We start from the raw sequence: 24,569 nt of genomic DNA, 5'->3' as shown, positions 1-24,569 counted from the left end.
TCTGTGAGCCCTGAGTGAGCAGAAGTCTCATTGAGCAGACACAAGAATGACGTCAGGAAGCGAGCAAAGCCGAGCGGACCTCGTAGGACAAGACCAGGAGCGCTCACGTTTATATCCTTGGGATTCCCTAGTGACAGGAGGACGAGCGTGTGGCAAAAGCAGTATTTGAAGAAGTAGGGCCTGAAAACATCCAATTTTGTTGAAAGACACCCATTTACAGACTGGAGAAGCACAGGTCCCCAACAGCATAAACCAAAAGAAAATGATGCCTGGACGTATCATAATCAAGGTGCTGAAAACCAAAGATAAAGGACAAATTGTATAGGCAGACCCCGTTAGAGATGGTACATTGTCATAGGGGAACAGTTACTCCAGTGACTGGATTTCTATGAGGAACTGTGGCGGCCGTAAGACAGCTGGAGCAATCTTTACCTTTCTATAAAGAAAATTAAAAAGCTACGAATCCAGGCTTCTGTACTCAGTGACTAAGTCTTCCAGATCGCAGGTAAGATAGTGATTAAGAGGTTTTCTAAGGCTCTCATGTTAGAAAAGAAGAGAGGTCTCAAGGCAGCCTACGCCTCTACTCTAAGAAAAAGACCAATTTGTTTTACAGAATGAATGACCACAACTCATTCAAGGACCAGAGCCTGACTTTTCTATTAAAGATGGAGAATTTATTGTATGAAAATCTTCCATAGACGAACACCCCAGCCCCAGATGGCTTCACTGATAAATTCCACCAAACATTTAAGGGAGACGTAGCACCAGTTCTCCATCGTATTTTTCAGAAAATAGACGCAGCAAGACTACTTCCAGATTCAGTCAGTGAGCCCGGTGTTACTCTTATGAAGGATAATACCAGCGAAGGGAATTCCACACTATTATCTTCCATGAGTGGAGCTGTAACAAGTCCCCGACAGACAAATCCAGCAATATCAACAAGCTAACACTTCGTGACCGAGTAGCGTTCGCACAGGAAAGCCAGGCTGCTTCAACATCCTGAAGTTAGTGAAGCCTTCATGTTAAGCAGGGGGAGGAAGGAGAAGCACGTGAGTGTCTCCGGAGGGGGAGACGCAGTTGATGGAATTCAGCATCCGCTCCGGAGAGAGAACAGCCCCGAGCAGGCAGCAGGAGAAGGAAACCTGCTCGGCTGGTGCTTTTCCCGAAGATTTGCAGCTGGCGTCATACTCAGCCAGACTGAATGCTTCCCCGCCTCCTGGCTCTCCTCACTCCTGCCTGACGCTGTCCAGGAAGTCCTGGCTGGTCCGGGAAGGCGGAGAACGGAAGTGGAGGGCATATAGGTCGCAGAGGCATAGATAAAAGCAACTCTGTCTGCAGACGACATCATTGGCTGTGGAACTCTGGCTCCCGTGGAGAGCTCCTGGAGCCAAGGATTGAAGTTTGCAAGGTCGGTGTCCACCCATCAGTTGTTTCTGTGCTAGGTCAGTAACCCCCTCAAGTTAAAAAAAAATACATATAATTAAGACCGTGTTTGCAAGGTCTGAGTGCTGGGAGTTAGAAAATGCTGATGTGAGAAGTGAAAGAGCTAAATTAAGGTCCAGCACTGTGGGGCCGTAGGCTAAGCCTCTGCCTGCAGTGCCAGCATCCGTATGGGCACTGACTCAGATCCTGGCTGCTCCACTTCCAATCCAGCTCCCTGCTAATGCACCTGGGAAAGCAGCAGAGGATGGCCCAAGTCCTTGGGCCCCTGCACCCACTTGGGAGGCCTAGAGGAAGCTCCTGGCTCCTGGCTTCGGATCAGCTTGGCTCCAGCTGTTGTGTCCATTTTGGGAGTGAACCAGCAGATGGAAGGCCTTTGTCTGTTTCTCCCTCTTTCTCTCTGTAACTCTACCTCTCAAATAAATAATTTTTTTTAAAAGCATTTGCATGGAGCAGCAGGGAAGCTTGAGTAGCTGGGTGAAAGAAACACCCCTGGCCACATGCAGGAGCACCCCCTTGAAGGTGGACCTAAGGACTCCTGACTTTGGTATGCACAGGTCGTCCTATGGGTGTGTTAGCTCATGAACCTGGTGGCCTCAACCCAGAAGCCTCTCGTCTCAGCATCCAGGGGTGGCAGGTCCCAGGTCCAGGGGTCAGCAGGACGAGCCATCGGCCTCTTCCCTTTGGGGCCTCGCTGGCGAGCTGTGGGCTTCCCTCGCTTGTAGATCTCGGCTGTTGCCAGCGCAGGAGCCTCTCCCTGTTGGTATGTCTGTATCCCAGATTCCCTCTTTTTATAAGGACCCTGTCGTGTCGGGCTGGGCACTCACCAGGTACATCTGCAATGATCCCATTTCCAGACGAGCCCATGCCCTGAGCTGCAGAGGGTCCGCGTGTGTTTTGAGCTGAGTCCTGGTTCGGCCTCATGCGCGTCCATTTATTGTTGCTGTTATCAGATGCCTCTGTCCGGGTATGGGGGAAGAGAAGAGGTTTACTTCTGCTCACTGTTTTGGACTCTGGTGAGGACCTCATGGCTGGTGTGTGTGTGTGTGTGTGTGTGTGTGTAGGTGTAGACAGACCACGTGGTGGAGCCAGGAAGTCGAATGGACCTCAGGGCTGGTGTGTGTGTGTGTGTGTGTGTGTAGACAGACCACGTGGTGGGGGCAGGAAGCCGAATGGACCTCAGGGCTGGTGTGTGTGTATGTGTGTGTGTGTGTGTGTGTGTAGGTGTAGACAGACCACGTGGTGGAGCCAGGAAGCCTAATGGACCTCAGGGCTGGTGTGTGTGTATGTGTGTGTAGGTGTAGGTGTAGACAGACCATGTAGTGGGGGCAGGAAGCCGAATGGACCTCAGGGCTGTGTGTATGTGTGTGTGTGTGTGTAGGTGTAGACCATGTAGTGGGGGCAGGAAGCCTAATGGACCTCAGGGCTGGTGTGTGTGTATGTGTGTGTAGGTGTAGGTGTAGACAGACCATGTAGTGGGGGCAGGAAGCCGAATGGACCTCAGGGCTATGTGTATGTGTGTGTGTGTGTGTAGGTGTAGACCATGTAGTGGGGGCAGGAAGCCTAATGGACCTCAGGGCTGGTGTGTGTGTGTGTGTGTGTGTGTGTGTAGGTATAGATAGACCACGTGGTGGGGCCAGGAAGCCGAATGGACCTCAGGGCTGGTGTGTGTGTGTGTGTGTGTGTGTGTGTGTGTGTGTAGGTGTAGACAGACCACATGGTGGGGGCAGGAAGCCGAATGGACCTCAGGGCTGGTGTGTGTGTGTGTGTGTGTGTGTGTGTGTAGGTGTAGGTGTAGACAGACCACGTGGTGGGGGCAGGAAGCCGCCTGGGGAGGGGCCAGGCTTGCTCCTTTGGAGCAGCCTGCTCCCAGGAACTGACCAAGGTCCTGAGGGGTTTCTGTCAGTCCCCCTGAGGGCAGTGACCTGATAACTTCCCACCAGGCCCCACCTTTTAAAGGCTCCCCCTCCCAGCAACACAGTGATGAGGACCAAGCTCCAGACAACCACAAACCCACCACAGCCAGCCCAGCCTGTAGCTTCTTGTAGGTCTGCATGGGGAGGTACGTACTTGGAAATGACCAGAGAACCGTGGACACAGCAGGACTGGGGCCGGCCGATCTCCTCTGTTCTACGCATGGGTCTGGAGGAGGGTGTGTTAGCAGCGAACCTCTGAGCGTGAGTCTCGGTGGGTGCAGAAGCTGTGCCTTTTCCTCGGGCGTGCTGAGAAAAAGGTCCGTGGCAGGAATGGCTCACCCCCTTCTTGGACCCCCAGTTCCCCACCAGTGGCCTGCAAGGACTATCACACTAGGCAGAGGCTGGAAACCGCTGCTGTGTCCAGAAGTCCTTGAGGGGGACATTTCACTCCTTACTTTCAGAGCACCCGACAGCACAGCAGATACCTGCCCACCAGAGGTTCACGTGGTTACCCTGTTGCCGTGCTGTCCATCAAGGGATGAACCCTGGACCGGGTGGGTTTTAATGGAGGTGAGGGCCAGGTCATCCTATTCTGTTCATTCTGGATGAGGACGTGGTAGAGTCGTTACCCAGCCTAGTGAGAGCCCCGAAATTTGTCCCCACCCCACCCCAGCCTTCTTCCAAGGGATGCTGACACCTACCTGCTTCCCTCTTCAGGAATGTCACCCATCAAGGGTGGCTGTTGAGGCCCCACAGGGCTGCATAGCACACACCCCATGTCCCGTGATGTAAAGGCAACCCTTGGGATGTTTCCATGTGTTTTTTTCACCATTTAATCTACCTTATTTGGTGGTGAGCAAATCATAGCAATGCATTTCCCATGAGAAACCTCTTGTTTCAGTTGCCCACATAATTGTCTTGTGGATGTGCCACCAGCGATTGAAGCAGGATTCCATTCTTGAAAGGTTTTGTGTGTGGCCCACATTTTTGTCCGTTTGCCTGCCATGTTTCAAAGGGAAACACACTGCTCTGTGACTGCAAGCCAGGTTACAGGGCCTTGCTCAGCCGTGTTGCATGTCAGCCCGGTTTTCAGAAGATTAATGCATTCGCCACCTTGCAGAACTCACGGCTGCCTGTGATCTCAACGCGAAACGCTTCCTCCGTGACTTTTGTCTGGAACCGTTGAGCTGATTAACAAGCGTGCTCCAGGACTGTCTCAAGCCAAATGGTGTGTCATCAAAGCAGCTAAACTGTATTTGCAGGGAACAAAAGAATGTTGTCTTTACAACACGCGAGAACAGAGTGGGAGACAGGGTCGGCGTCGGCCACAGTTTGGCCGAGTCCATAGCTCATGCGATGCGGTTCACCCGGCCGGTGTTGTGGTCAGTGAATGGCTATCTTTCCTCTTGGCCTGCTGTGCCGCAGCTCTCTGAGAGCCAGCTAGTGCTGTTTTCCCATGCAAAGGGAAGCTGCGACTTAGAATCTAAGGACCCAGGAGCTCTGCGCTGTCGACAATCTGCCTTTATTTCCCACATCTCATTAAGATGTTCCAGGAGGCAAGTGGTGAGCGCCGTGTCAGGGGCTGCATTTTCTATTGATTTCTTTGCTGTTCTGGAATTAATTGGGTCTGGACACAGGGCCTCATTTTCTTTGACATGTAGCAGGTAATTGTGCTTCTCCTGTACGTCCGAATTGCTTTCCAGATGGTCTGTTGTGAACGGTTTATCTTTAATATGATTAATCAGAGGCAAAGGGCCTCCATATGTTTGCACACATGCCAGGCTAGGGGAGGGATGGTTAACTCTGTCCTGGCCACATTCATCCTGAACTCATCCTAGGATCTGTGCTTCCCATGTGCAGCAAAGACACCCTTCAAGGGTCCTGGAGGGAGGCCCTGGAAGCAGTGAAAATGCTCATAGTGTAAAGCATTATGGCATTATATTCGGTAGGAGGATGTGGCAGATGGCACACATGGCAGACTTTTTCTCATGGTTCTGAGGTTGAGAAGTCCGAAGTCAAGGTGCCGGCGGACCCTGTGGCTGCTGGGGGCTGCTTCCCGGGTCATGGTGGTGCCTTCTCACCATATCCTCACACAGACAGGAGCAGAGCAGGTGCATGTCTTCAGTGGGACATGGGTGCATCTCGGTGGCTCTGAGAGAGAAGGGCAGTGGGCCCTCTTTTATAAGGGCACTCTTCCCGTCCATTAGAGTACCACCCCTAGGACCCAATCACCCACCCCCCCACCCCCCCCCCCGCCGAGTCCCTGCCTTCTAAAGCCATCGTACTGCAGGCTAGGATTCAACACACAAGTTTGGGGGTAGAATACAGGCATTCAGTCGCTAGCAGATTATTATCCAGCCAGGAAATATGATGCAGCCGCCATTCAAATGACGCTTGCGGTGCATTGCTGCTGCCTCTGGTGTTAAGTTGAAAGAGAAGAGCAAGCTGCCGTGTTTACAGGGAGGTCTCAGCTAAGCAAAGGAGGTGCACAGAAAAAAGCCCAGGAGGAGAGAGACCACGGCTCCAGCAGTGGCTGCCTGTGGATGGAATGTGACGAGTGGGCACCTGCTCCTCTCTCGGTTCCCTACTAAAAATGCACCGTGAAACAGATCAGAAGCTTCCTCGCTGGGAAGCAGCGGGCCCTCGGAAGCTGCCTTCTGGGTACAGGACTCAGCTCGGCGACTGCTGTGTGGTAGATGAGTCACGTTCCTGGCTCCTCACGCCCTCCCACGGGCAGCTGTCCTCACGTGGCGATTGTGGCCCCCGAAGGAGGGTGCGCTTGAAGCCACTGCACATCTTTCCACCAGGCGTTGGCCCAAGAGTTCTCAGAACCTGGGCAGCCAGGACTTGGCGGCCATGTGTGGCCTCCCCGCAGGCACGGAAGGGCTTCCTGACAAAGTTGCCTGTGGGCTGAGATTGCTGGGAAAAGCGTCCTTTACCCTCGCACTGCCAAGGGCGTCCGTGCACAAGGTTGCGTGTTGGTGCCTTGCAGGAGCGCACAGGGCTGGAGCTGAATTGGATGCTGACTTTGTCTGTGTTCTCTTGGTCCCAGTGAATGCCACAGACTGGGCTTTTGAAGAAGGGAGGCTTACCTGGCTCGCGCTTCTAGAGCCTAGGAAGTCTTAGAACACGGCCCCGAAATCTGGCGAGGGCCGTTTTGATGCATAGTAAGAGGGCAGAGGGCAGCACGTGGCGGGACCGAGCCGGTGTGCCAGCCTGCGTCTCTCTCCCTCTCCTTGTAAAGCCGCTAGGGCCATCCTGGGGCCATCACTCTTCACACCTCGTCTAAATCCACACTTCCTCCCAAGGATCTGATTGGCATACGACTTTGGGGTTTTCCATTTGCAACACGTGAGCCTTGGGGAGACATGTTCAAGCCATAGCCAGTGTTAGGAACCCAGTAGAAGAACGGCTTACTTTAAAGAAGCCCTGCTCCGTTGCACTTCCGCACCTCTCTCTGGCCACACCCCACCTCCTGGTCCAGGAATTGTCTGCACTTCTGTGAATAACCCCGGTCCTGCAGGACCTCCCACCGTTGCCCTGCTGGCAGGAGTGTAGGTGACGGGTCTTGAAGAAGTCGATGAGAGCTGTCATCTTGTCCTGCTGTCGTCTTGCCCCACCCCAGGAAGAGGGGAGAGATGGCCCTGAACTTGGTGGTTCCCTGAGCATCGAGGGAAGGGCCTTGTATTTCTGGGGGTGGGGGTGTGGGGTTGGTGCCGTCCTACAGGCAGCTGGAAGTCACTAGAGAGTGGCAGGCATCTATAAAGGGCGGGGCTTTCGAGTGCAGTCCTAGGGCCCCTGATGGCAGAGGCAAAGCCCTGGCCTATGGCCCACTTCCTCAGAATCTTGCGCCATGAAGCCTGGGTACTCTCCAGGTGGGCCTTGTGTGAGAGCTGCTGTGTTGGGAGAGCAACTCTTACCTGCCTACGAGGGCCTGGCTCCTTTCTGCGGTGCCGCTGAGATGCGAATTCGTCTGCAGAGGTGCACAGCCAAGGTTGGAGTCACCTGGCTGCAGCCCCTCCCATCCGCCTCTTCCCTGTGTAGGACACGCGCTGAATCGGGCTTTCTCTCCCTTACCATTTAACTTAAAGCTTTCTTCAACGTGCTGTATGCACTGGTTAGTTTAATGTGGTTACTCTTTTTTTTCCTTTTTAAATTTTTTTTGCTTTAATTTTAATTAGTTTTTAGCAGATTCAATATGGTTTGTAGGTAGAATTCTTTTTTTATATTTTTTATTTAAGTTATACAAGTTTCATAAATTTCATATATAGATTTAGGAACAAAGTGGGGCTGCCCCTCCCTCCTGCCCACATTCCAACCCTTCCCTCCCCTCTTTCTCGGATTCCCATTCTTAATTTTTGCAATGATCTATTATTAGTGATCTTATAGTTTATTTAGTGATCTTATAGCTGGCCCTACCGTAGGTAGAGGAGTTCTGCTAATAGTATGAAGAGAAACAAAACAAAACAAAGCTAAACAGAAAGTGGTTTTTTTTTAAATTTTTTTCTTACTTTGAAAGAGTTACGGAGAGGGAGGGACAGAGAGAGATCTTCTATGCATTGATTGACTCCCCAGATGACTGCAATGAACAGCACTGCGCCAGGCTGAAGCCAGGAGCTTCTTCCAGGACTTCCACGTGGGTGGCAGGGGCCCAGGTGCTTGGCCGTCTTCTGGCTTTCCCAGGCCGTTAGCAGGGAGCTGGGTCAGGGGAGCAGCCGGGACTCAGACCAGTGCCCGTGTGGGTGCCGGTGGTGCAGGTGGCAGCTTTCTCGCTGCACTGTGACACCGGCCCCTGGTGCAGAATGGTTTGAAACTTATGCATCTTTTTTTTCATTACATGTATTTTTCATGAAGTTTTTGAAGACTTTCTGTATGCATGATCTTCAAAACAATTGTTCCATCATAATAAACTTACCTTTTAATTGCATTTTCCGAGAACTTTTTGAGGTCCCAGTATTTAACCCACTTCGAGTCCTGCAGGCTGGGATGGTCATTTTCCATTTCCCAAGCGGGGAGCTCCGTCCCTCCATGAAATCTCTCCCAAGGCCCTCCAGTAAACGGAGGCCTGAATTTAAACAAGGACCTTCAGCCCTCCCTTTGATGGGAGGGCATTTCCTCTTCATTGCCCAGTAGTGCCCAGCAGGTTAAATGTAATTCTGTGGAGTCTTTGAAGACGTGGCCCCTTCCTGGTGGCCACTGTGGCTCCCTGTCTCTTTGTATCCACGGGGAAGAGAGCCAGATCAGAAGGTCTGTGATGTCAAATTCCAGAACAGAGCTGTCTTTTCCCAGCTGCCAGCGTTGTATTTAATGGTGAAAATGTTTTTTAGAAAAGCATCATTAATAGTGCCTAGCTGACCTGGATTGCAGCCTCAGGCAAAAGGAAAAAGCAGTAATAGCAATCTTGTCTTTATTTAACATTTTGATGTTTTGTTCATCATAGATTTTTTTGCATTAATTTTGATTTTTTAAAAAAGATTTATTTATTTATTTGAAAGAGTTACACAGAGAAGGAGAGGCAGAGAGAGAGAGAGAGAGAGAGAGATCTTCCATCTGCTGGTTCACTCCCCAATTGGCCACAATGGCCGGAGCTGTGCCAATCCGAAGCCAGGAGCCAGGAGCCTCCTCTGGGTTCCCCACATGGGTGCAGTGGCCAGAGGACTTGGGCCATCTCCTGCTGCTCCCAGGCCATAGCAGAGAGCTGGTTCTGAAGTGGAGCAGCCGGGACCTGAACCAGCACCCTTATGGGATGCCGGCACTGCAGGTGATAGTTTTACCCGCTATGCCACAGTGCCGGCCTCTAATTTTGATTTTAAAGCATTGTTTTCATATTTTATATCTTTGCATTCCAAAGGTTTTCTTTTGAAAATTGACGTGTTACCCCTGTTTGCATGTGTGATGTGCATTGTGATGTTTTGATGGGTCGTTAATAGATGTATCACATGACACTTTCATCATTCCTTACGGTGAATCCGTTCAGCATCTCTTAACTGTATTGAGGTGTGTGACATGTGGTTGCCAATTTGGTTCACCTTGCTGTACCACAGAATGTGTTTTTGTGATCGCTGGGTTTTTGGGTGTCTCCCTCGTCTCCACCTGGTGCAGCCCAGTAGAACAGAAGCATCTTCAGGACAGTGAAGCCTATGTCCAGAATGTGTCTTAGCGTCCTAGTTCCTTTACTGGCCAGGGACATGCAGGGCAAGCGGTCAGAAGAGGGCCACCTGCCAGAAGGGAGAAGCAAAGTCGTGACTATCCGAAGGAGGTATCAACATCATCAACCAGAAACCATGAGGGCTTAAGAATAGTTCCATAGGTGAATGTTTACCAGATTAGCATACTTTTTCTTTTCTTTCTTAAGATGTGTTTATTTACTTGTAAGAGTTACAGAGGGAGAGGGAGAGAGAAACAGAGAGACAGAGAGAGAGTATCTTCCACCCGCTGACTCATTCCCCAGATGGCTGCAACAGCCAGGGCTGCACCAGGCTGAAGCCGGGAGCCAGGAGCTTCATCCGGGTCTCCTCTGTGGGTGGCAGGGAGCCAAACATTTGGGCCATCTTCTGCTGCTGCTTTTCTTTAAAGATTATTTATTTGAAAGGCAAAGATAGAGAGAAGGAAGGAGGGAGGAAGAGGGAGAGAGAGAGATCTTCTATCCACTGGTTCATTCCACAAATGGCTGTAATGGCCAAGGCTAGGCCAGGCTGAAGCCAGGAGCCAGGAGCTTCTTTTGGGTCTCCCACGTGGGTCCAGGGGCCCAAGTACTTGTGCCATCTTCTTCTGCTTTCCCAGGCCATAGCAGGGAGTCTGATCAGAAGTGAAGCAGCCAGGACTCGAGCCAACCCATGTGGATGCCAGCATTGCAGGAGAAGGCTTTATCCACCACACCACAATGCCAGCCCCTGTATTTTTTTTTCTGTACCTCAACAATAAGAGGTGAACATGAGAATGCTTCAAAAGATCATGGAAGAATGGATTTAAAAGATAAATTTATTTTGTTGCAAATCTTTTTTAAGACTATGTAGAGAATTTTTCATAATAGGTGGTTTTCATGTTTTTTTTTTTTTTTTTTTGTATCAGCAAAACTTACCTTTTAATTCCATTTTCCATAAAGTTTTTGAAGGACCCTCATATAAGGAAGGGACAGAAAGTCCTCTGAGAGCAGCCACCACATGATATATCCAAGGAGGAGCACAACAGGACACGTCAACAGCTGGGAAGAAAGCCACAAAGCCCTTGAGAGCCACTGAAGACTTGAACATTGGGGCGAGATTCCTGGGTGTGCGTGGGTGAAGGGAGCCAGGGCTGGACGTGTGAGCGGCTTCCCCGGGCCATCCCTGGCAGCAGCACAGGGGAATGTTGGGAGAACAAGCGTGTGACTAGTGGAAAGGGCTGAAGATGGGCGTGAGGAGGCGAGCGTTGCCTTCCGCGTGTTACCACCTACTTCAGCATCCAGTCCTTGACAGAGTGAGGCACCGCTTCTGGGCAGGAAGAAGTGAGATGGACTAGAACTTCTGGAAACAGTGCCAGGTTTATGGGCGAGTTTAGTCTCTGACCAGCCATCCTGGGACGCGGGGCTCTCAGTCTGTTCTTTGCAGGGTAGCGGGATATCCAGGAAACTAGTGATGTCTACACTTTGCTGCCCGTCGGAGTCGCCTGGGCCATCTTTATACCCACCGATGCCTGGCTCCCACCTGGAGCTTTCTAGTTTTATTGGCATGAGGTATGCCCTGGGCTTTAGCCTATTTAATAGGCAGCAAAGTGTAAAAACCACTGGGCCAACTATTTGGGGGAAAGGTAAGCTACTCCATACCTTATATTGTACGCCTCTCAGTCGGGGTGAATATGTGAATGTAAAGAATGAAGGATTCCAGCTAGTGTCCAGATTTGCTTGCTTCCAGGGAAGATGGCCCCTCCCATGAGAATCTGGAGCATGGAGCTGGGAACGGCTCTTTGGAATCATCCTGCCAGTTTCAGGGTTTCGGGTCATTCAGAGCCTGCAGGGTCCTTCCTGGCGTGGGATGTGCAACGTCGTGGGCCACTCTGGGCACACGCCGCGAGGCTCTCCGAGTTCTAGCACAAGCTGCGTGGACAGGCAGCGTCCGTGCCCTTTAACTCACGCACTGGAAGCAGGTGGCTCCGTCAGTCACTGTGCTCACACCGCGTGCCCGGGCTGCATGGAAGAATTGTCCCCTTCTCAGCTGTTCTGGGGGTGCTCGTGGTGTGACCATGCCCGTCTCGGGGTGGGCTGTGACTGGGGCTGTGCTGGGTGCTCTGCGGGACACAGGACGCAAAACTTTGTGGTTTATGAGCTCCCTGGGGAGAGGGTGCCAGGAAGAGGATGTACAGTGAGGTGGGCCTGGCGTCTGGGCAGTGACCATGGCAGGATCACTCCTGTCCACCCCCGTGCCCGCTGCCACCCCAGTACTCACTGAGCTGCTGTTTCTCATTCCTCCTCCCTGCTAAGCACCTGTGTCTCTTTTAATTCTGATGTTTAAAAATTGTAGTAAAATAGACATAACCCAAAATGTAAATGTGGGGTCATAAGCATTGTTAAGTCCATCCGTCAGTCCGTTCTTCCTTCCTTCTCTCTCTCTCTCTCTCTCTATTTCAGGGCAGAATGAGAGAGTGAGAGCAAGAGAGACAGAGTGAGGTCTTCCATCCACTGGTTCATTCCCCAAATGGCCACAATGGCCAGAGCTGAGCTGATCAGGAGCCAGGAGCTTCCTCTGAGTCTCCCACATGGGTGCAGGGGCCCAAGCACTTGGGTCATCTTCCACTGCTTTCCCAGGCCATAGCAGAGAGCTGGATCAGAAGTGGAGCAGCCAGGACTTGAACTGATGCCTATATGAGATGCTGGCGTCACAGGTGGAGGCTTCGCTCACTATGCCATGGTGCCAGCTTCAAGCTCTTATTTCTCAATGAGATTTCTAGAACAAGGCTTAAAAATGCATAAGTATGTGTAACGTGAAGGTGTGATTTAGAGAGTATGGCAAGCATCTGAGTAGCCATGCAGCTGGAGAAATGGAGCACGAAGCCAACCTCCCAGCACCTGCTGCGCCCTTGCTTGCCCCGGCTGCTTGCTCCCCTTGAGAGAATGGTCCCCTTCCTCCAGCTCTTCTACCCAGTGACCCTGCGTACAGAGTCCTGCATCCACAAGGTCTTTTCTGGACCCCTGGGTGCCGTGAGGCCTGCGCTGCAAGCTGGGGCCATGCCCACAGGCCCATCTCCTCCCCTGGGCCAGGCAGCAGCCTCCTCCCAAGCCCGAGCTGAGCTGCTGTCCTGGGGGCTCTGCCAGGTCACCTCCTGCACATTCAGGGCCCTGGTGAGCGCTGCTGGGTTTGGGGTGAGGAGGGGGGCGGGGTGGGACAGGCCTGTTGGGGGCAGACTTGGTTATCGTGACTTACTATCCAACTGTCTTTAAAATTCATTATGAAAGTAATAGATCCCGTAAGATACAAAGTCTGAACAGTGCTTGAAGATGGAAAATATAGACAGTAGCCTTCCTGTCCACCTCCTTACTGCACTTTATCTATTTAATTTTTTTAAAGTCGTCACGTGATGATTGTACACACTGGGGGTGTCATGTGGCACCTCCACGTGCCCATACCCGTGTCATGGAGCACGGGTGTCACCTGGGGGATTTGGGGCCCCTCCTCGTGGGTCTTCACTGCGCCTTCTGCCTGAATGCTGCTTTGTCTCTTTCAGAGCAAATGGCCTGACTGTGGGACCCTCTGTCTGGGGCATCGAGGGCAGGAGTCAGGAGGGAGCCGGTGGGTTCCGGGGCAGACGCAGGCGTGCTGGTGCGTGGCCAGCCTTGTCTGCCTGCCCCCCGCTCTCCCTGGCACCAGCACACCTCGTTCTGGCCGGCGAGTCTGATGGCGTGGGGAGGCCCAGGCTGCAGCAGTGTTGCTCACGTGCGGCTCCACGCAAAGCTGGTGGCCAGCGGGGGAAGCGGCCGTGTGCTGCTGGGGTTGACGGTGCTTCCTGGGGTCTGACTCTGCTCTCTGTGCCTCTCCTCCCCACAGTGGCTGCCTCCAGGGGATGATGGCCGCGTGAGCGTCCGCCATGGCCCACCGGAAGCGCCAGAGCACCGCCAGCAGCATGTTGGACCACAGGGCCAGGCCGGGCCCCGTCCCCCACAGCCAGGAGCCGGAGGTTGAGGACACGGAGCTGCCCCTGGAAGGCTATGAGCCCAAGGGCCTGGAGGTGGCTGCGCTGCAGCCTGAGGAGCAGGAGTGCCACAGCCACAGCCCCGACGGGGACTCGAGCTCCGAGTACGTGAACAACACCTCGGAGGAGGAGGACTATGACGAGGGCCTCCCGGAGGAGGAGGAGGGCGTCACCTACTACATCCGCTACTGCCCTGAGGACGACAGCTACCTGGAGGGTATGGACTGCAACGGCGAGGAGTACCTGGCCCACAGTGCTCCGCCCGTGGACACGGACGAGTGCCAGGAGGCGGTGGAGGAGTGGACGGACTCGGCCGGCCCGCACGCCCTGGGCCACGGGGCCGAAGGCAGCCAGGGCTACCCTGATGGCCACCTGTCCATCCCGGAGGACGAGCCCTCTGTCCTGGAGGCCCACGACCAGGAGGACGCCGGCCTCTATTGTCCCGGCAAGGAGGGCTACCAGGACTACTACCCCACAGAGGCCAACGGCAACGCGGGCGGCGCCTCCCCTTACCGCCTGCGCCGTGGGGACGGGGACCTGGAGGACCAGGAGGAGGACATCGACCAGATCGTGGCTGAGATCAAGATGAGCCTGAGCATGACCAGCATTGCCAGTGCCAGTGAGGCCAGCCCGGAGCACGCACCGGAGCCAGGGCCCGGGGACTCCACGGAGGCCTGCCCGCCTGGCGAGGCCGGCCGTGGCCCCAACAGGCACGAGGCGAGGCCCAAGTCGCTGAACCTCCCTCCTGAGGCCAAGCTCTCCGGGGACCCCCAGAGAGGCTTCAAGAACAAGACTAGGACCCCAGAGGAGAGGCCGAAGTGGCCCCAAGAGCAGGTAGGATTCTGCTGCCCCAGGGAAGGGGGCACAGGGACCTGGGGGTTGGTGCGTCTTTGGGGTGTTGCCATAGCCAAGGCCAAGCTGGTGACAGGGCTGGGAGCGCCCGGGCTAACTTCCATTCAGGTCACAAGCTGGATGCTTCACTGCTGAGACGTGGGCGCATTGTGTGGACGACCCGGCCACTCGTAAGCTCCCGCTCAGGTCCAGAGGTCGAGGGGTGCTGGGCAGCAGATGGCACCCCTGCCCCCACCCTCAGTGCCATGGGTTTCCACTACTCGTGGGACGGGGAGTGCCCTGTGACACAAGTGGCAGGGTGTGGACGGGGCGTGGGTGGTCACATCCGCCTGACTGTGCACACCCTGGGTGCCCATGGGCCGGCGGCAGCCTGAGTGCCTTCCACAGCGGTTCCCGCACCCAGGAGGGTTTCTGAAAGCCAGGGATTTGGCCTGGCGGACTATTAGCTGTGAAATCACCACACTGAAAATCGTTATTTGAAGGTTTGACAGAGTCTTGGAGAAGAATCGCATGCTAATGAGGGCAATGGATTAGAACGTAACTGTATTTTCTCTTAATTACAGCGAAGCAAACGTGCATTATAATAAACACTTGAAAAGCTGCCTTTCCCAAAGAGAGGGAAAAGAAACACAGGACCCACCGAGAGTATACAAAGATGTGATTATTGGGATTGTATTTGGCCAATTCCTGGACTGTTTTCATGTTTGTTAAAGCCTTAATTATTCCTTTTTCCCCCCAGAAGAGTTCATGAGTTAGAAAATACATATATAATTAGCGTTTGTGTTCGGAATGTAAATCTCTGGCTGTGGATTCCTGGCACTCGCGTCTTGACGCCACTTGCTCTTAAGATCATTCAGCAGAAGTGGCCTTCCCTGTTGGGTGTGCCTGTCACTCACAGCCGCTCAGCCTGTAGCGGGGGGGGTGGGGTGGGGGGTGTGTGTGGGGTGCACGGGCACTGCTGCCGTGCTGATGGTGGGCAGGGAACTCTGGGCCCTGGGTCTGGGCTTCAGGCCGGAGCTGTCATCATCTTTCCTCTGTCTTTGGTGGTGCCCGGCCTGGCTCCCTAGCCATGGCAATACAGCCATAGGGGTTGGTGTGGGCCAGAGAAGGTGCACGCTGGACCCCATCTCACCATTTGTTTTGCTGGTTTTGTGCTTGGGTGACCAGATGCTCCCACGGCCTTTGTGGGATGAAGGAGTGGGGGGGGGGGGGAGGGAAGGCGTGGTGGTGGCTGCTTGAGAGGGCAGGTGGAGGTGGGGATGTGCTGAGCATTGCAGAGACCAGGAGGTCTGCATAGACTGGAAAGGCAGGCAGTCTGTCTCCCTGAGCACAGCGAGGCCTTGAAGCAAGCTCTCTCGTCTGAGACACTGGAGAACAGCTCACTGAAGCCGATTCTTCTCCAGGACGTGGAAGCTGGTGGATGCCCGTGTGTTTACACTTGTTCGTCTGCTCACAAGTGAGTTCCATCAAGTGCAGAACCCAGCAGGGCCCAGCTCGGGGCTGACCAAGGTCCTGATGAATGGGCCTGGGCGCTCCTTCTGGGGACTCCACGGGGCCTGGCTTGTGTGGGCGGGGTCTTCATAGTCTGCAGACCCCACAGCCCACTTCCCGCGAGGAGCTCTTTGAAACTTGACCGGAGGGAGCCACTGGAGACAGCCATCATCTTGAAAGCAAGGTTCTTTGTGAAGGAAGCACACCGGGAAATCTGGGGGAGCTGGGTTTGGATCCACAGCCTAGAAGGATCCCGTTCCCCAGAGGACGTAGGCTTGGCCTTGAGCAGGCGCACAGGGAGCCGCTGAGCTGCACAACGACCTCTCTGATCCCAGTTCCTTCTGCACAGTTAGTGTGGCACTGCCTAGAGTGCAGGCTACAGTGAACTCTGTAGGGACAAAGGGCGACATCGGCCACCTGCATGCTTTAGGTGTCACTTGTTAAGGTGTGGCCCAGCCTAGCAGCACTGGCGTCACTGGGGAGCCCCCCTCAGGAACTGCAGATTCCAAGTCTGCCTTCCAACAGGACGCCACACTGATGTGTGAGCAGCAGCGCTTAGAAAGCCTGTGTCGGGGGAAGCTGCCGGCGTCCCTCTCTCCTCTTCTGCCCAGCGCACAGCCCGAAGAGCGAAGCCGCCAGTTTTCAGAGCACGGGCGGCGCGTCTGTAGTCCTTGCACCAGGGCTCGCGGCACAGTCGGGTCGGAGGCAGAATGTGGAACGTGCACTCCCGCCAGCCTGCCGGGCTGGCTGTGCTCACCAGCGGGGATCCCTCTCGCACTCAAGCCCTGGGCGTCAATGCAGGCGCAACTTTGCCACCCAGCTTTTGCCATCTGATGAGTTGAAAGCATTTCCCTGGGTGCTGTATGGTTTTTGTAATTATTTATTTATTTACCGTTTTAATGTTCCATTTGGGCCACATGCTGTCTGATGTATTCATCTCCACTCCCTGGGCCTGCAGGGAGTGGAGGGCATTTTCTTCTGTATGGTTGGTTGTCTTGCTGGTGTGGTTGTCTTTGAGTAAACTGTGTTTTCCTTCTTTAAATCCCCAGGCTGTCTGTCAGTGTTGACCACTTCCCGGTGATCGCCGTGTCCAATTGTTGTTCTTCTTTTAGGGTTGTCTGATTCATGCCCTTTATCTTTTGGCATTTGAAGGCATTTTTGTTTCATGGGAGCACTTTTACACTTTTTAAAAAAGATTTTATTTATTTGAGAGGTAGAGTTACAGACGGTGAGAAGGTGAGAGACAGAGAGAAAGATCTTCCACCCGCTGGTTCACTCCCCAAATGGCTGCAATGGCTGGAGCTGGGCCCATCTGAAGCCAGGAGCCAGGAGCTTCTTCCAGGTCTCCCACATGGGTGCAGGGTCCCAAGGACTTGGCCCATCTTCCACTGCTTTCCCAGGCCATAGCAGAGGGCTGGATTGGAAGCACAGCGGCTGCAACTAGAACCGGTGCCCATATGGGATGCCAGGACCACAGGCAGAGGATTAATCTACTGCGCCACGGCACAGGCCCCTCACTTGAACACTATTTGCCGTGGGTATTTTCTCAATTTTGGTCATACCATCATCTCTGTGATGTCATTAAGATGTTGATGACTTATTTATCACTCTTTCACCTCCTTTGGATACCAAGGGACCTTTTAAAAAAAGATTTATTTATTTGAAAGAGCAACACAGAGAGAGATACACCACACACACACATACACACACACATCTTCCATCTGTTGGTTCACTCTCTAAGTGGCTACAGCAGCCAGGTCAGAGCCAGGGGCCAGGAACTTCATCCTGGTCTCCCACGTGGATGACGGGGCCTCAAGTCCTTGAGCATCATCTGCGGCTTTCCTAGGCACGTTAGCAGGGAGCTGGATTGGAAGCAGTTGCAACTGGCACCCCGACATGGGATGCTGGCATTGCAAGTGGTAGCTTACGTGCTGTCCCACAGGGCAGCACAGTACACAGGTTTAATTGGATGGTTCCTTCTTCCGAGACACAGTGGTGAACCCACAGAGGACGTTATTCTTGGTCTGGCTGATATGAAAGTGGTTCACTCTGTTTGGAATGCTGGGCTCTGGAGCCCTCGTGTGCTGTGGGACGTGGTGTCTCCTGAGAAGACCCCCCCTGCAGGTGGACCTCCTGCCTGGGTCTCCGATGAGACCAAGAGGCCTGCACTGGGGCAAGGGGATGATGTGAGAGACACGAACAAAGTAGAATTCCTAAAGCCATAGAAAACAGGTGGGGAACAGAGGTGATCTCTGAATATTTTGTAGTAAAAGTTAAAAGAAAGGTTTTTCAAAGCAATGCATGTTTATTGAAGCAAATTGGAAAGTTATAAACAATAACACAGACTTCCACTGTAGAGTTTTTGCAGCAAAGAGATGAATTACGTGTCTGGGGAGACCCAGGTCAGGATTCCCCAAGCAGCCTCTTCTGCAAACAAAGCACACTTTGGTCCTCATTGTAACCTTGAAATCCATCCTCACGGCACTGTCACGGTCATCTGTGGACATGGGCAAGGGGAGGAAGTGTGATCCCCTAACTTGCACGAGCAAGGCTGCCCTCTGTCACTGCTCTCAGCTTGCAAGCTCTTCACGGCCCACAGGGGGCCCTATTTTTGCATTGCTGTGGTTTTTGTTGATTGGTGGTGGCAGTGATAAAATCACCCCCACGTGGGGTGCCGAGGCTTCTTGTTCCCAAGTGCTAGAAGCTTGGGATTTGCCTGGTGGAGAAAATCAGCGTTGTTAGGCGGGCTCCATTCAGGCCTGAGCTCGTGCAGTTGGCCGTGAGTTCAGTGTTAATGAACCCACCAGAGAGAACGTCCAGAGAAAGGAAGAGGAAATTTGCCAATCCATATGTGAGACTGCTCTGGGAAGTGCTAATGTAACATTTGTGGTGTGAGAAGAAGTTACGGAAACGTGGTTAAATCTGCAGATCCGTTGGATGATGAGTGATGTTTACAAAGCACAGTGGATGAGCAGAAAGCCCAAGAAATTGATAGTCTCTTGATGTAGGGTTGGGAGAAATACTGCATGTAATCAATTATCATGAGAAATAGACGGCCTAGGATGTCTTTACATAGAAATATCCATCACACAAGGTTCTGTGTTGAACAGTTGACAAAAATACGACTGGAAGCTCACAGGAGCCGAACCCCATGACTGCCGTAAGTCAGCGTGCACAACAGCGAGTCAGGAGGTAGCTCCTGGGGTGAGACGGATCGAGTGTTTGGGGAACTGCCACAACGCTTTCTCAGTCTTGGGTCAACCCGTTGCTTGTGTATAAGTGGCAGCAACTCAGATGCACTCTGCAGGGACTGCAGCCCTGCTGGGCCAGCGTTATCCTCAGGGTTCTTCTCCCGACTTGTAGGGCCCATGGGAGATCACTAACCCCACTCTCAGATCCGAGGGGCAGGAGGCTGGGACCCAGGACCTTTTAAGACCCTCCTGACATGGCTCAGTTCCAGGATGACCAGGCGTCCAACCAGAGTACTGATGGATGGAAAGATTGCCATCTTTGTCACCACCAGGGCCCTTGGCTTGTTTGGGTTTGGTGTTTCGGGTTATGTCATTTGCGGACGGTCTTGGGGTGGCAGCGGCTTCGGTGTTGACTGCCGCACCATGAGCAGGGCTTACACGTTGAGCTCAGTGACTCCTAGAACAACCCAAGGAGTTAGGATCTGGGGCTCTTCCCAGGTTACAGATGAGGCAGTTGGGACACACATGGACTGAGCATCTCACTCATGGTTCCACAGCTTACCAGGGCCAGACAGACCAGGCCAGGCTGAAGCTCATGCCGATAGCCTGTGCACTGTGCACTCTCTGGATGTAATGTCTCCTCTGCACAGCCCACACGTGAGCTGGCTGCGAGTGAAGGAGGTGTCCCTCCCGAATAACCGTAATCTCTTCTCTGTTGTCGTTTCCTTGGAACTGGAGGTTGGCGTGCTCTGCGGTCTTCAGTGTGTCATGGCGCCGGTCTATAGGATCGTCCCGGCCGTAGGTGCTGATAAATCCTGGCTGTATGAAGGCTCCATTCAAACCAACCACGTAGAGATTGTTCATGTGGCGTTTTTCTTCACTTTAATGAGCTCTGTTGATGTGAAATACTGGCTATTGTTATTTTTTTTACTTGTAGTGATGTAAGCGTACATGAATTGGTCCAGCCAGGCTCATATTGAATGACCTGATGGAGCCAGCATTTCCGTGTCTACCTCTGGTCTTCTGGCCGTGAATCCTGAGGGTGGAGCGAGGGCCCCAGCTGGAGAGCTGGGGGTGCTGGTCTCATGGCCCCCGGGAGTGAGCTTTGTGGACCTGGCAAGCCATGCACGTAGCCCCGGAGGAGTGTGGTTGGATGATCGGTACTGGCACAGGGTGTTCATGTGACTGCTGGGGTGCACGGTAAGGGCACGTGTGTCAGCACCCAAGAGCCTGGCTCTGGACTGGCTGTAGTTCGGGTGCCTTTGCTGGGTCTGCTGGGCAGGTGGGTTTGGCAAGAGCTGGCCGGACAGTTTTGGAGGTCCCCCCTACCTCACCTGTTCCCCAAGACATCTGTTGTGGGATAAGGTTCTCCACAGAGGCCTGCCCTGAGCCTGGAATTCCGTCTTTCTTTCTTTTTTTTTTTTAATTTATTTTAAAAATCAGAATTAGAGCGAGTGAGCAGGCATGCACTTCTATCCACTGGAATTCACTCCCCAGATGGCTGCAATGGCCAGGCCTGGACCAGGCTGGAGCCAGGAGCCAGGAGCTTCATCTGGGTCTCCCATATGGGTGGTAGGGGCCCCACCACCTGGGCCATCTTCCGCTGCTTTCTCAGGCCATTAGCAGGGAGCTAGATCAGAGCAGCTGAGACAGAAACTGGCGCCCGTAGGGGATGCTGGCGTCATAGGCAGCTGCTTCATCTGCAATGCCAGCCCCCCGGAATTCTTTCTTTAGAGACTTACTCCTGTGGACCTTGGGGGTATCCTAGGCTGTAGGCATCTCTGGGCAGGACCTCGAGGATCATGATGGAAGATACCAGATTTTCATGACAGCTGTGTGGAAGAGCTCCACCCTTTAGGTTGGCAAACGCAGTGTGTGTTTTGTTTTTTCATAATTTCTGTGCCATCCCTGGCCCAGCCAGTGTGTCCTATAAATGGCCTTCTGGCAATAAAAAATAGAAACCAGTACATCATGGCTGGCCTAATAGAACAGTGAAAGTGAGGCGTGATGGAGGCCCCGGGGCCACGCAGCCCTCATAGTGTCCTTCACTGATCAATGCAGAGTGGCTTTGGCTGTGAAGTGGCGTCTGGCTGAGACCTGCATTTCAAGGGACCTGTTACACTGGCACTAAATAGGGAGAGAGGGTGGCCTAGTGCACAGGCGGGCCCAGGACGCAGTGGTGCCCAGTGCTCTCCGGGCTGGTGCCTGACTCGCGTGACCCATTTGGCACCTTGTGAAGCAAGCACCCATGCTGCTTTGCAGGGGGGGACTGGCAGAGGGGCACGGGGCTGCCGGTGCCCAGGTGCCTGCCCTCTGTTAGCATGCAGAGGGCAGCAGGTTTGCACAGAAGAACTTCAGTGCTTGCACTGTGCCCAGAAGGGAGCAGCCTCTTCACACTGCCCCACAGGTGGGATGGAGCTGGAAAAAGAGCCTGCAGGAGGTGTCGAGGGCAGGGGTCTGTGGGGGACAGCAGTGCGTGGCCCTGTTAGGGGAAGGTCCTTCTGTCCTGGCCGTCGGGGATTACAGCCGGCCTCTTCCTTCTGGCAGCCCTGTGTCTGGATTCTGCAGGCAAGCCCCTCCTTGGCCCACCTGCGGCCTCAGACCCAGCATCCCCTCACCTGCGCGTGGAGAGGAGGGTTCCCACCTGTGCCCCAGCTGCCCAGTGCTGCATCTCTTCCCTCCTAGCCCTGGGCCAGGGTGATCACTGCATCCACCATGACTAACTCCCAGGACAGGGGCACCTTGGGAAACGGAGCCCCCAGAGCACAGCCTCGACGTTGCCGTGGGCTCCTTCCTCGCCCAGCTGGCACATCCGAGCTTGGCTTCTCAGGGCCGTGTGTGAAGTCAGCAGAACAGCCTGCCAGCTTTCTATGAAGCCTCTCGATGGTGCGTCATCAGAGGTGGCTGCTGCTACCACAGCTGTTTATTTAGCAGGAACTGGGATTGCTCGTGTGCCTTTAATATCCAATCAAAGCCAGGGTTTCTAAAACTCTTCTTCTGTGTCCGGGCAGATGACGCGAAGCCTTTTCATCTGCAGGAATCTGGAAAGTCTCCCCACCCACTCCTCCCCCAGGCTGTGGAGACAGAGCCCAGCATGGTGGTGAGGGATGGAGGTGTCTGGCCCCCAGCCTGCTGCATCTGCCCCCTGCTTTGCTGCCTGCACTGTGGGCACCAGCTCATGTGCTGTGGGGAGGGGAGTTGTGTGCATGGGGTGGACAGTGCATCTGGAGGGACCACAGGGGGCATGGGATGCGTGCCCTGATGATGGTGATGATTTTTAAGTCCAGGGGAATCTCCTTCAGGGTCTTGGATAGGCAGTTTGGGTACAGGCCATGGTGGGCAGGGCTAGAGGCACCAAAGAACAGGACTCTCTGCCTTAGCTGGCGGGGCCAGGCAGAGGAGCACTGGCCAGGGTCACACTGGAGCTGGGTGCCCATGTTCTGAGGCTCCCCCCTCTCTCCAGGCCTCTCCCCTCCTGATGCTGATCCTCACAGGCTACCTTAGGGGTGCTCTCCACCTCTTTCTGCTCCAGAGTCCCTGGTTTGGGGGACAAGGGGACACCTAGCCAGCTCCAAGGGCTATCCCAGTTGGCTCACACCCGGCTTCTCCCAGGAAGTTAACTGAGAACCCAGCACAGGCCCCCTCCCAGGCAAGTAAACTGGGCTCAGGATTCCTGTATCCCCAAGTGCTGGCCAAGGCTCTCATAGACCTGGGCACCTTCTCCCTCGTTTGCAGCCATAATCCCCCTCCTTCTGGGGCCACGCCCGTGTGATTGGGCTGCCTGCCTCTGCATTGCCTCCCTCACACCCCATGAAAATTAGCACCTCCTGTGTGCCAGGACTTGGGGGTTCAAAGACAAAAACAGCATTTTGAGCCTCCTACTAGAGGGAGACAGAGGCATAGGGACCTCCCCGTCTATGTGGGCTGGGGGGATCAGGAAGGACACACGCCCATCCTTTTAGTTCCAGAGTTTGGGGACAGTGTCTAGAGTGGGTGACCAGCAGAGAGGCTTGGGGGCTCTGAGGGCAGCTCGTGGAGGTTGTGGAGAGGCCCTCAGCATGTAGTGATGCTGGGGTGGTTACGGGGCCAAAAGCCCCTAAAGAGGACCAGGGGCTAGTGGAGGGTCTGGGCTGAGAAAGGGAACAGAGAAGGACCACCCAGGATGGGGAGGGCAACCAGGGGAGAACTGGGGCACAGGAGCTAAGGGGCAGGGACGTCCCTCAGGCCAATGCAGCTGGGTGGTTGGAGAAGCACCTGTCAGCTCTGGCCATCAGGGGTCCCAGTGGCAGCCCGAGCAGCTCTGGTAGATTGGGAGGGTCGAGGGTCACTCACAGATGTGGAAGGAATAGCTGGACAGTGTCCGTAGGGACCTGCGTGGGCAGAGGATGCTCTCCCGTTGCACTCATTTGCAGTGGTGGACTTTAGGGAATATTGTGGGGAACCAGAGAGGGGTCCAGGATGAAGCTAGGAGCTGAGCCTGCATGTGTCTGCTGCTCCCTGCTTTTGGGGGCCCTGTGACCCTGTGACACTTTGTCCCATGCCCCTCATGTGCCAGAGGTCAGAGAGACCTCAGCTGACAAGATCCATTGGTTCGTGACATTTCCGAGGAAGTGCAGGGCTCCCTGCAGGATTTTTAGAAACATCTTGTGTTCAGGACGAAAGCTCGTGTGGCTGAACATGAGATGCAGAACTGTGTGATGTACACAGGGTGTGCTCACCTGAGATGTGGCAGTCACAGGGTTTTTCAACCCCCAGCACTCAGATCACAGCCAATGCTAATCAGTAAAAAAAAAAAAAAAAGTGGGGCTATGGTCATGGGGGAGAGCTGGATCATACCAGGGACAGTGCAGGGAGATTAAGACACAGACACGTGGAGAATGGCCGTTGTGTGGGATGGAACAGTGCCTCTATGCTGATGGTAGTCTCCAAAACCTGCCAACCCCAATTTCCTAGAGGGGAAGCTGGTCTCCCCTGCAAAACCGAGCCAAGGCCAGGACTGTGGGAGCTGGTGGGTGTTCGGAGCTGCGCTTGCTGGAGCTCGCTGTCCTGCTCCTGTAGTTTCAACAGCTGACATGTGGTTCAGGCCTGCATCCAGGTCTGGTCCATTTAGGAGACATTTACTGAGACCAGCTAGGCGCTGTCCTTGGTGCTGATATACTGGGCTGTGTCCTGTGGTGGACAGCCTGATCAGACTGGAGAGGTCAGTGAGCCTAAGCTGGACTGTGGTCAGGAGGGTGCTACTCTAGGAGGGTAGCTCTGGGCGAGATGTTGGGTGAGAGGGGCATTGCTCTCTGGGGAGTAGTTACCTGTTCACCTTCCTCCTGCAGTCACTCCACCGCCCCTTTGGCCCACTCACTTGCAAGTGGCCTCCGATTTCTTCTGCCTCTGGAACCTGTCTGCCCACCTGATTTCTGATGCAGCCCGAATACCACCCAGCCTTTGGGTCCCCTGCTACTCCTTGGGGACGACTGTCCCTGACCTTCAGTCCCAGTGCCCAAGTCTTCTGACTGTTGGC

At 54.0% G+C, this 24,569-nt stretch overlaps 1 protein-coding gene across 8 annotated transcripts in view; it reads left to right on the top strand.

The window, feature by feature from the left end:
- The window catches only part of APBA2 (amyloid beta precursor protein binding family A member 2), a 227,238-nt gene that overhangs the window by 149,639 nt on the left and 53,030 nt on the right, over positions 1 to 24,569 (top strand). For 7 of the 8 annotated variants that reach the window (XM_070053530.1, XM_070053531.1, XM_051822257.2 and 4 more), the window contains one exon: positions 13,376 to 14,354. In XM_070053530.1, the coding sequence (XP_069909631.1) occupies positions 13,416 to 14,354 (939 nt within the window). In that variant the 5' untranslated portion in view covers positions 13,376 to 13,415. Of the gene's footprint in view, positions 1 to 672; positions 1,409 to 13,375; positions 14,355 to 24,569 lie in introns of those variants that run through there. The other variant, XM_051822258.2, reaches the window with a different exon arrangement.

Source organism: Oryctolagus cuniculus, chromosome 12 (assembly GCF_964237555.1).
Source record: "Oryctolagus cuniculus chromosome 12, mOryCun1.1, whole genome shotgun sequence".
Lineage (NCBI taxonomy): Eukaryota > Metazoa > Chordata > Mammalia > Lagomorpha > Leporidae > Oryctolagus > Oryctolagus cuniculus.
The sequence above is the reverse complement of the archived record's forward strand: the minus strand, read 5'-3'. Positions and strand labels throughout refer to the sequence as shown.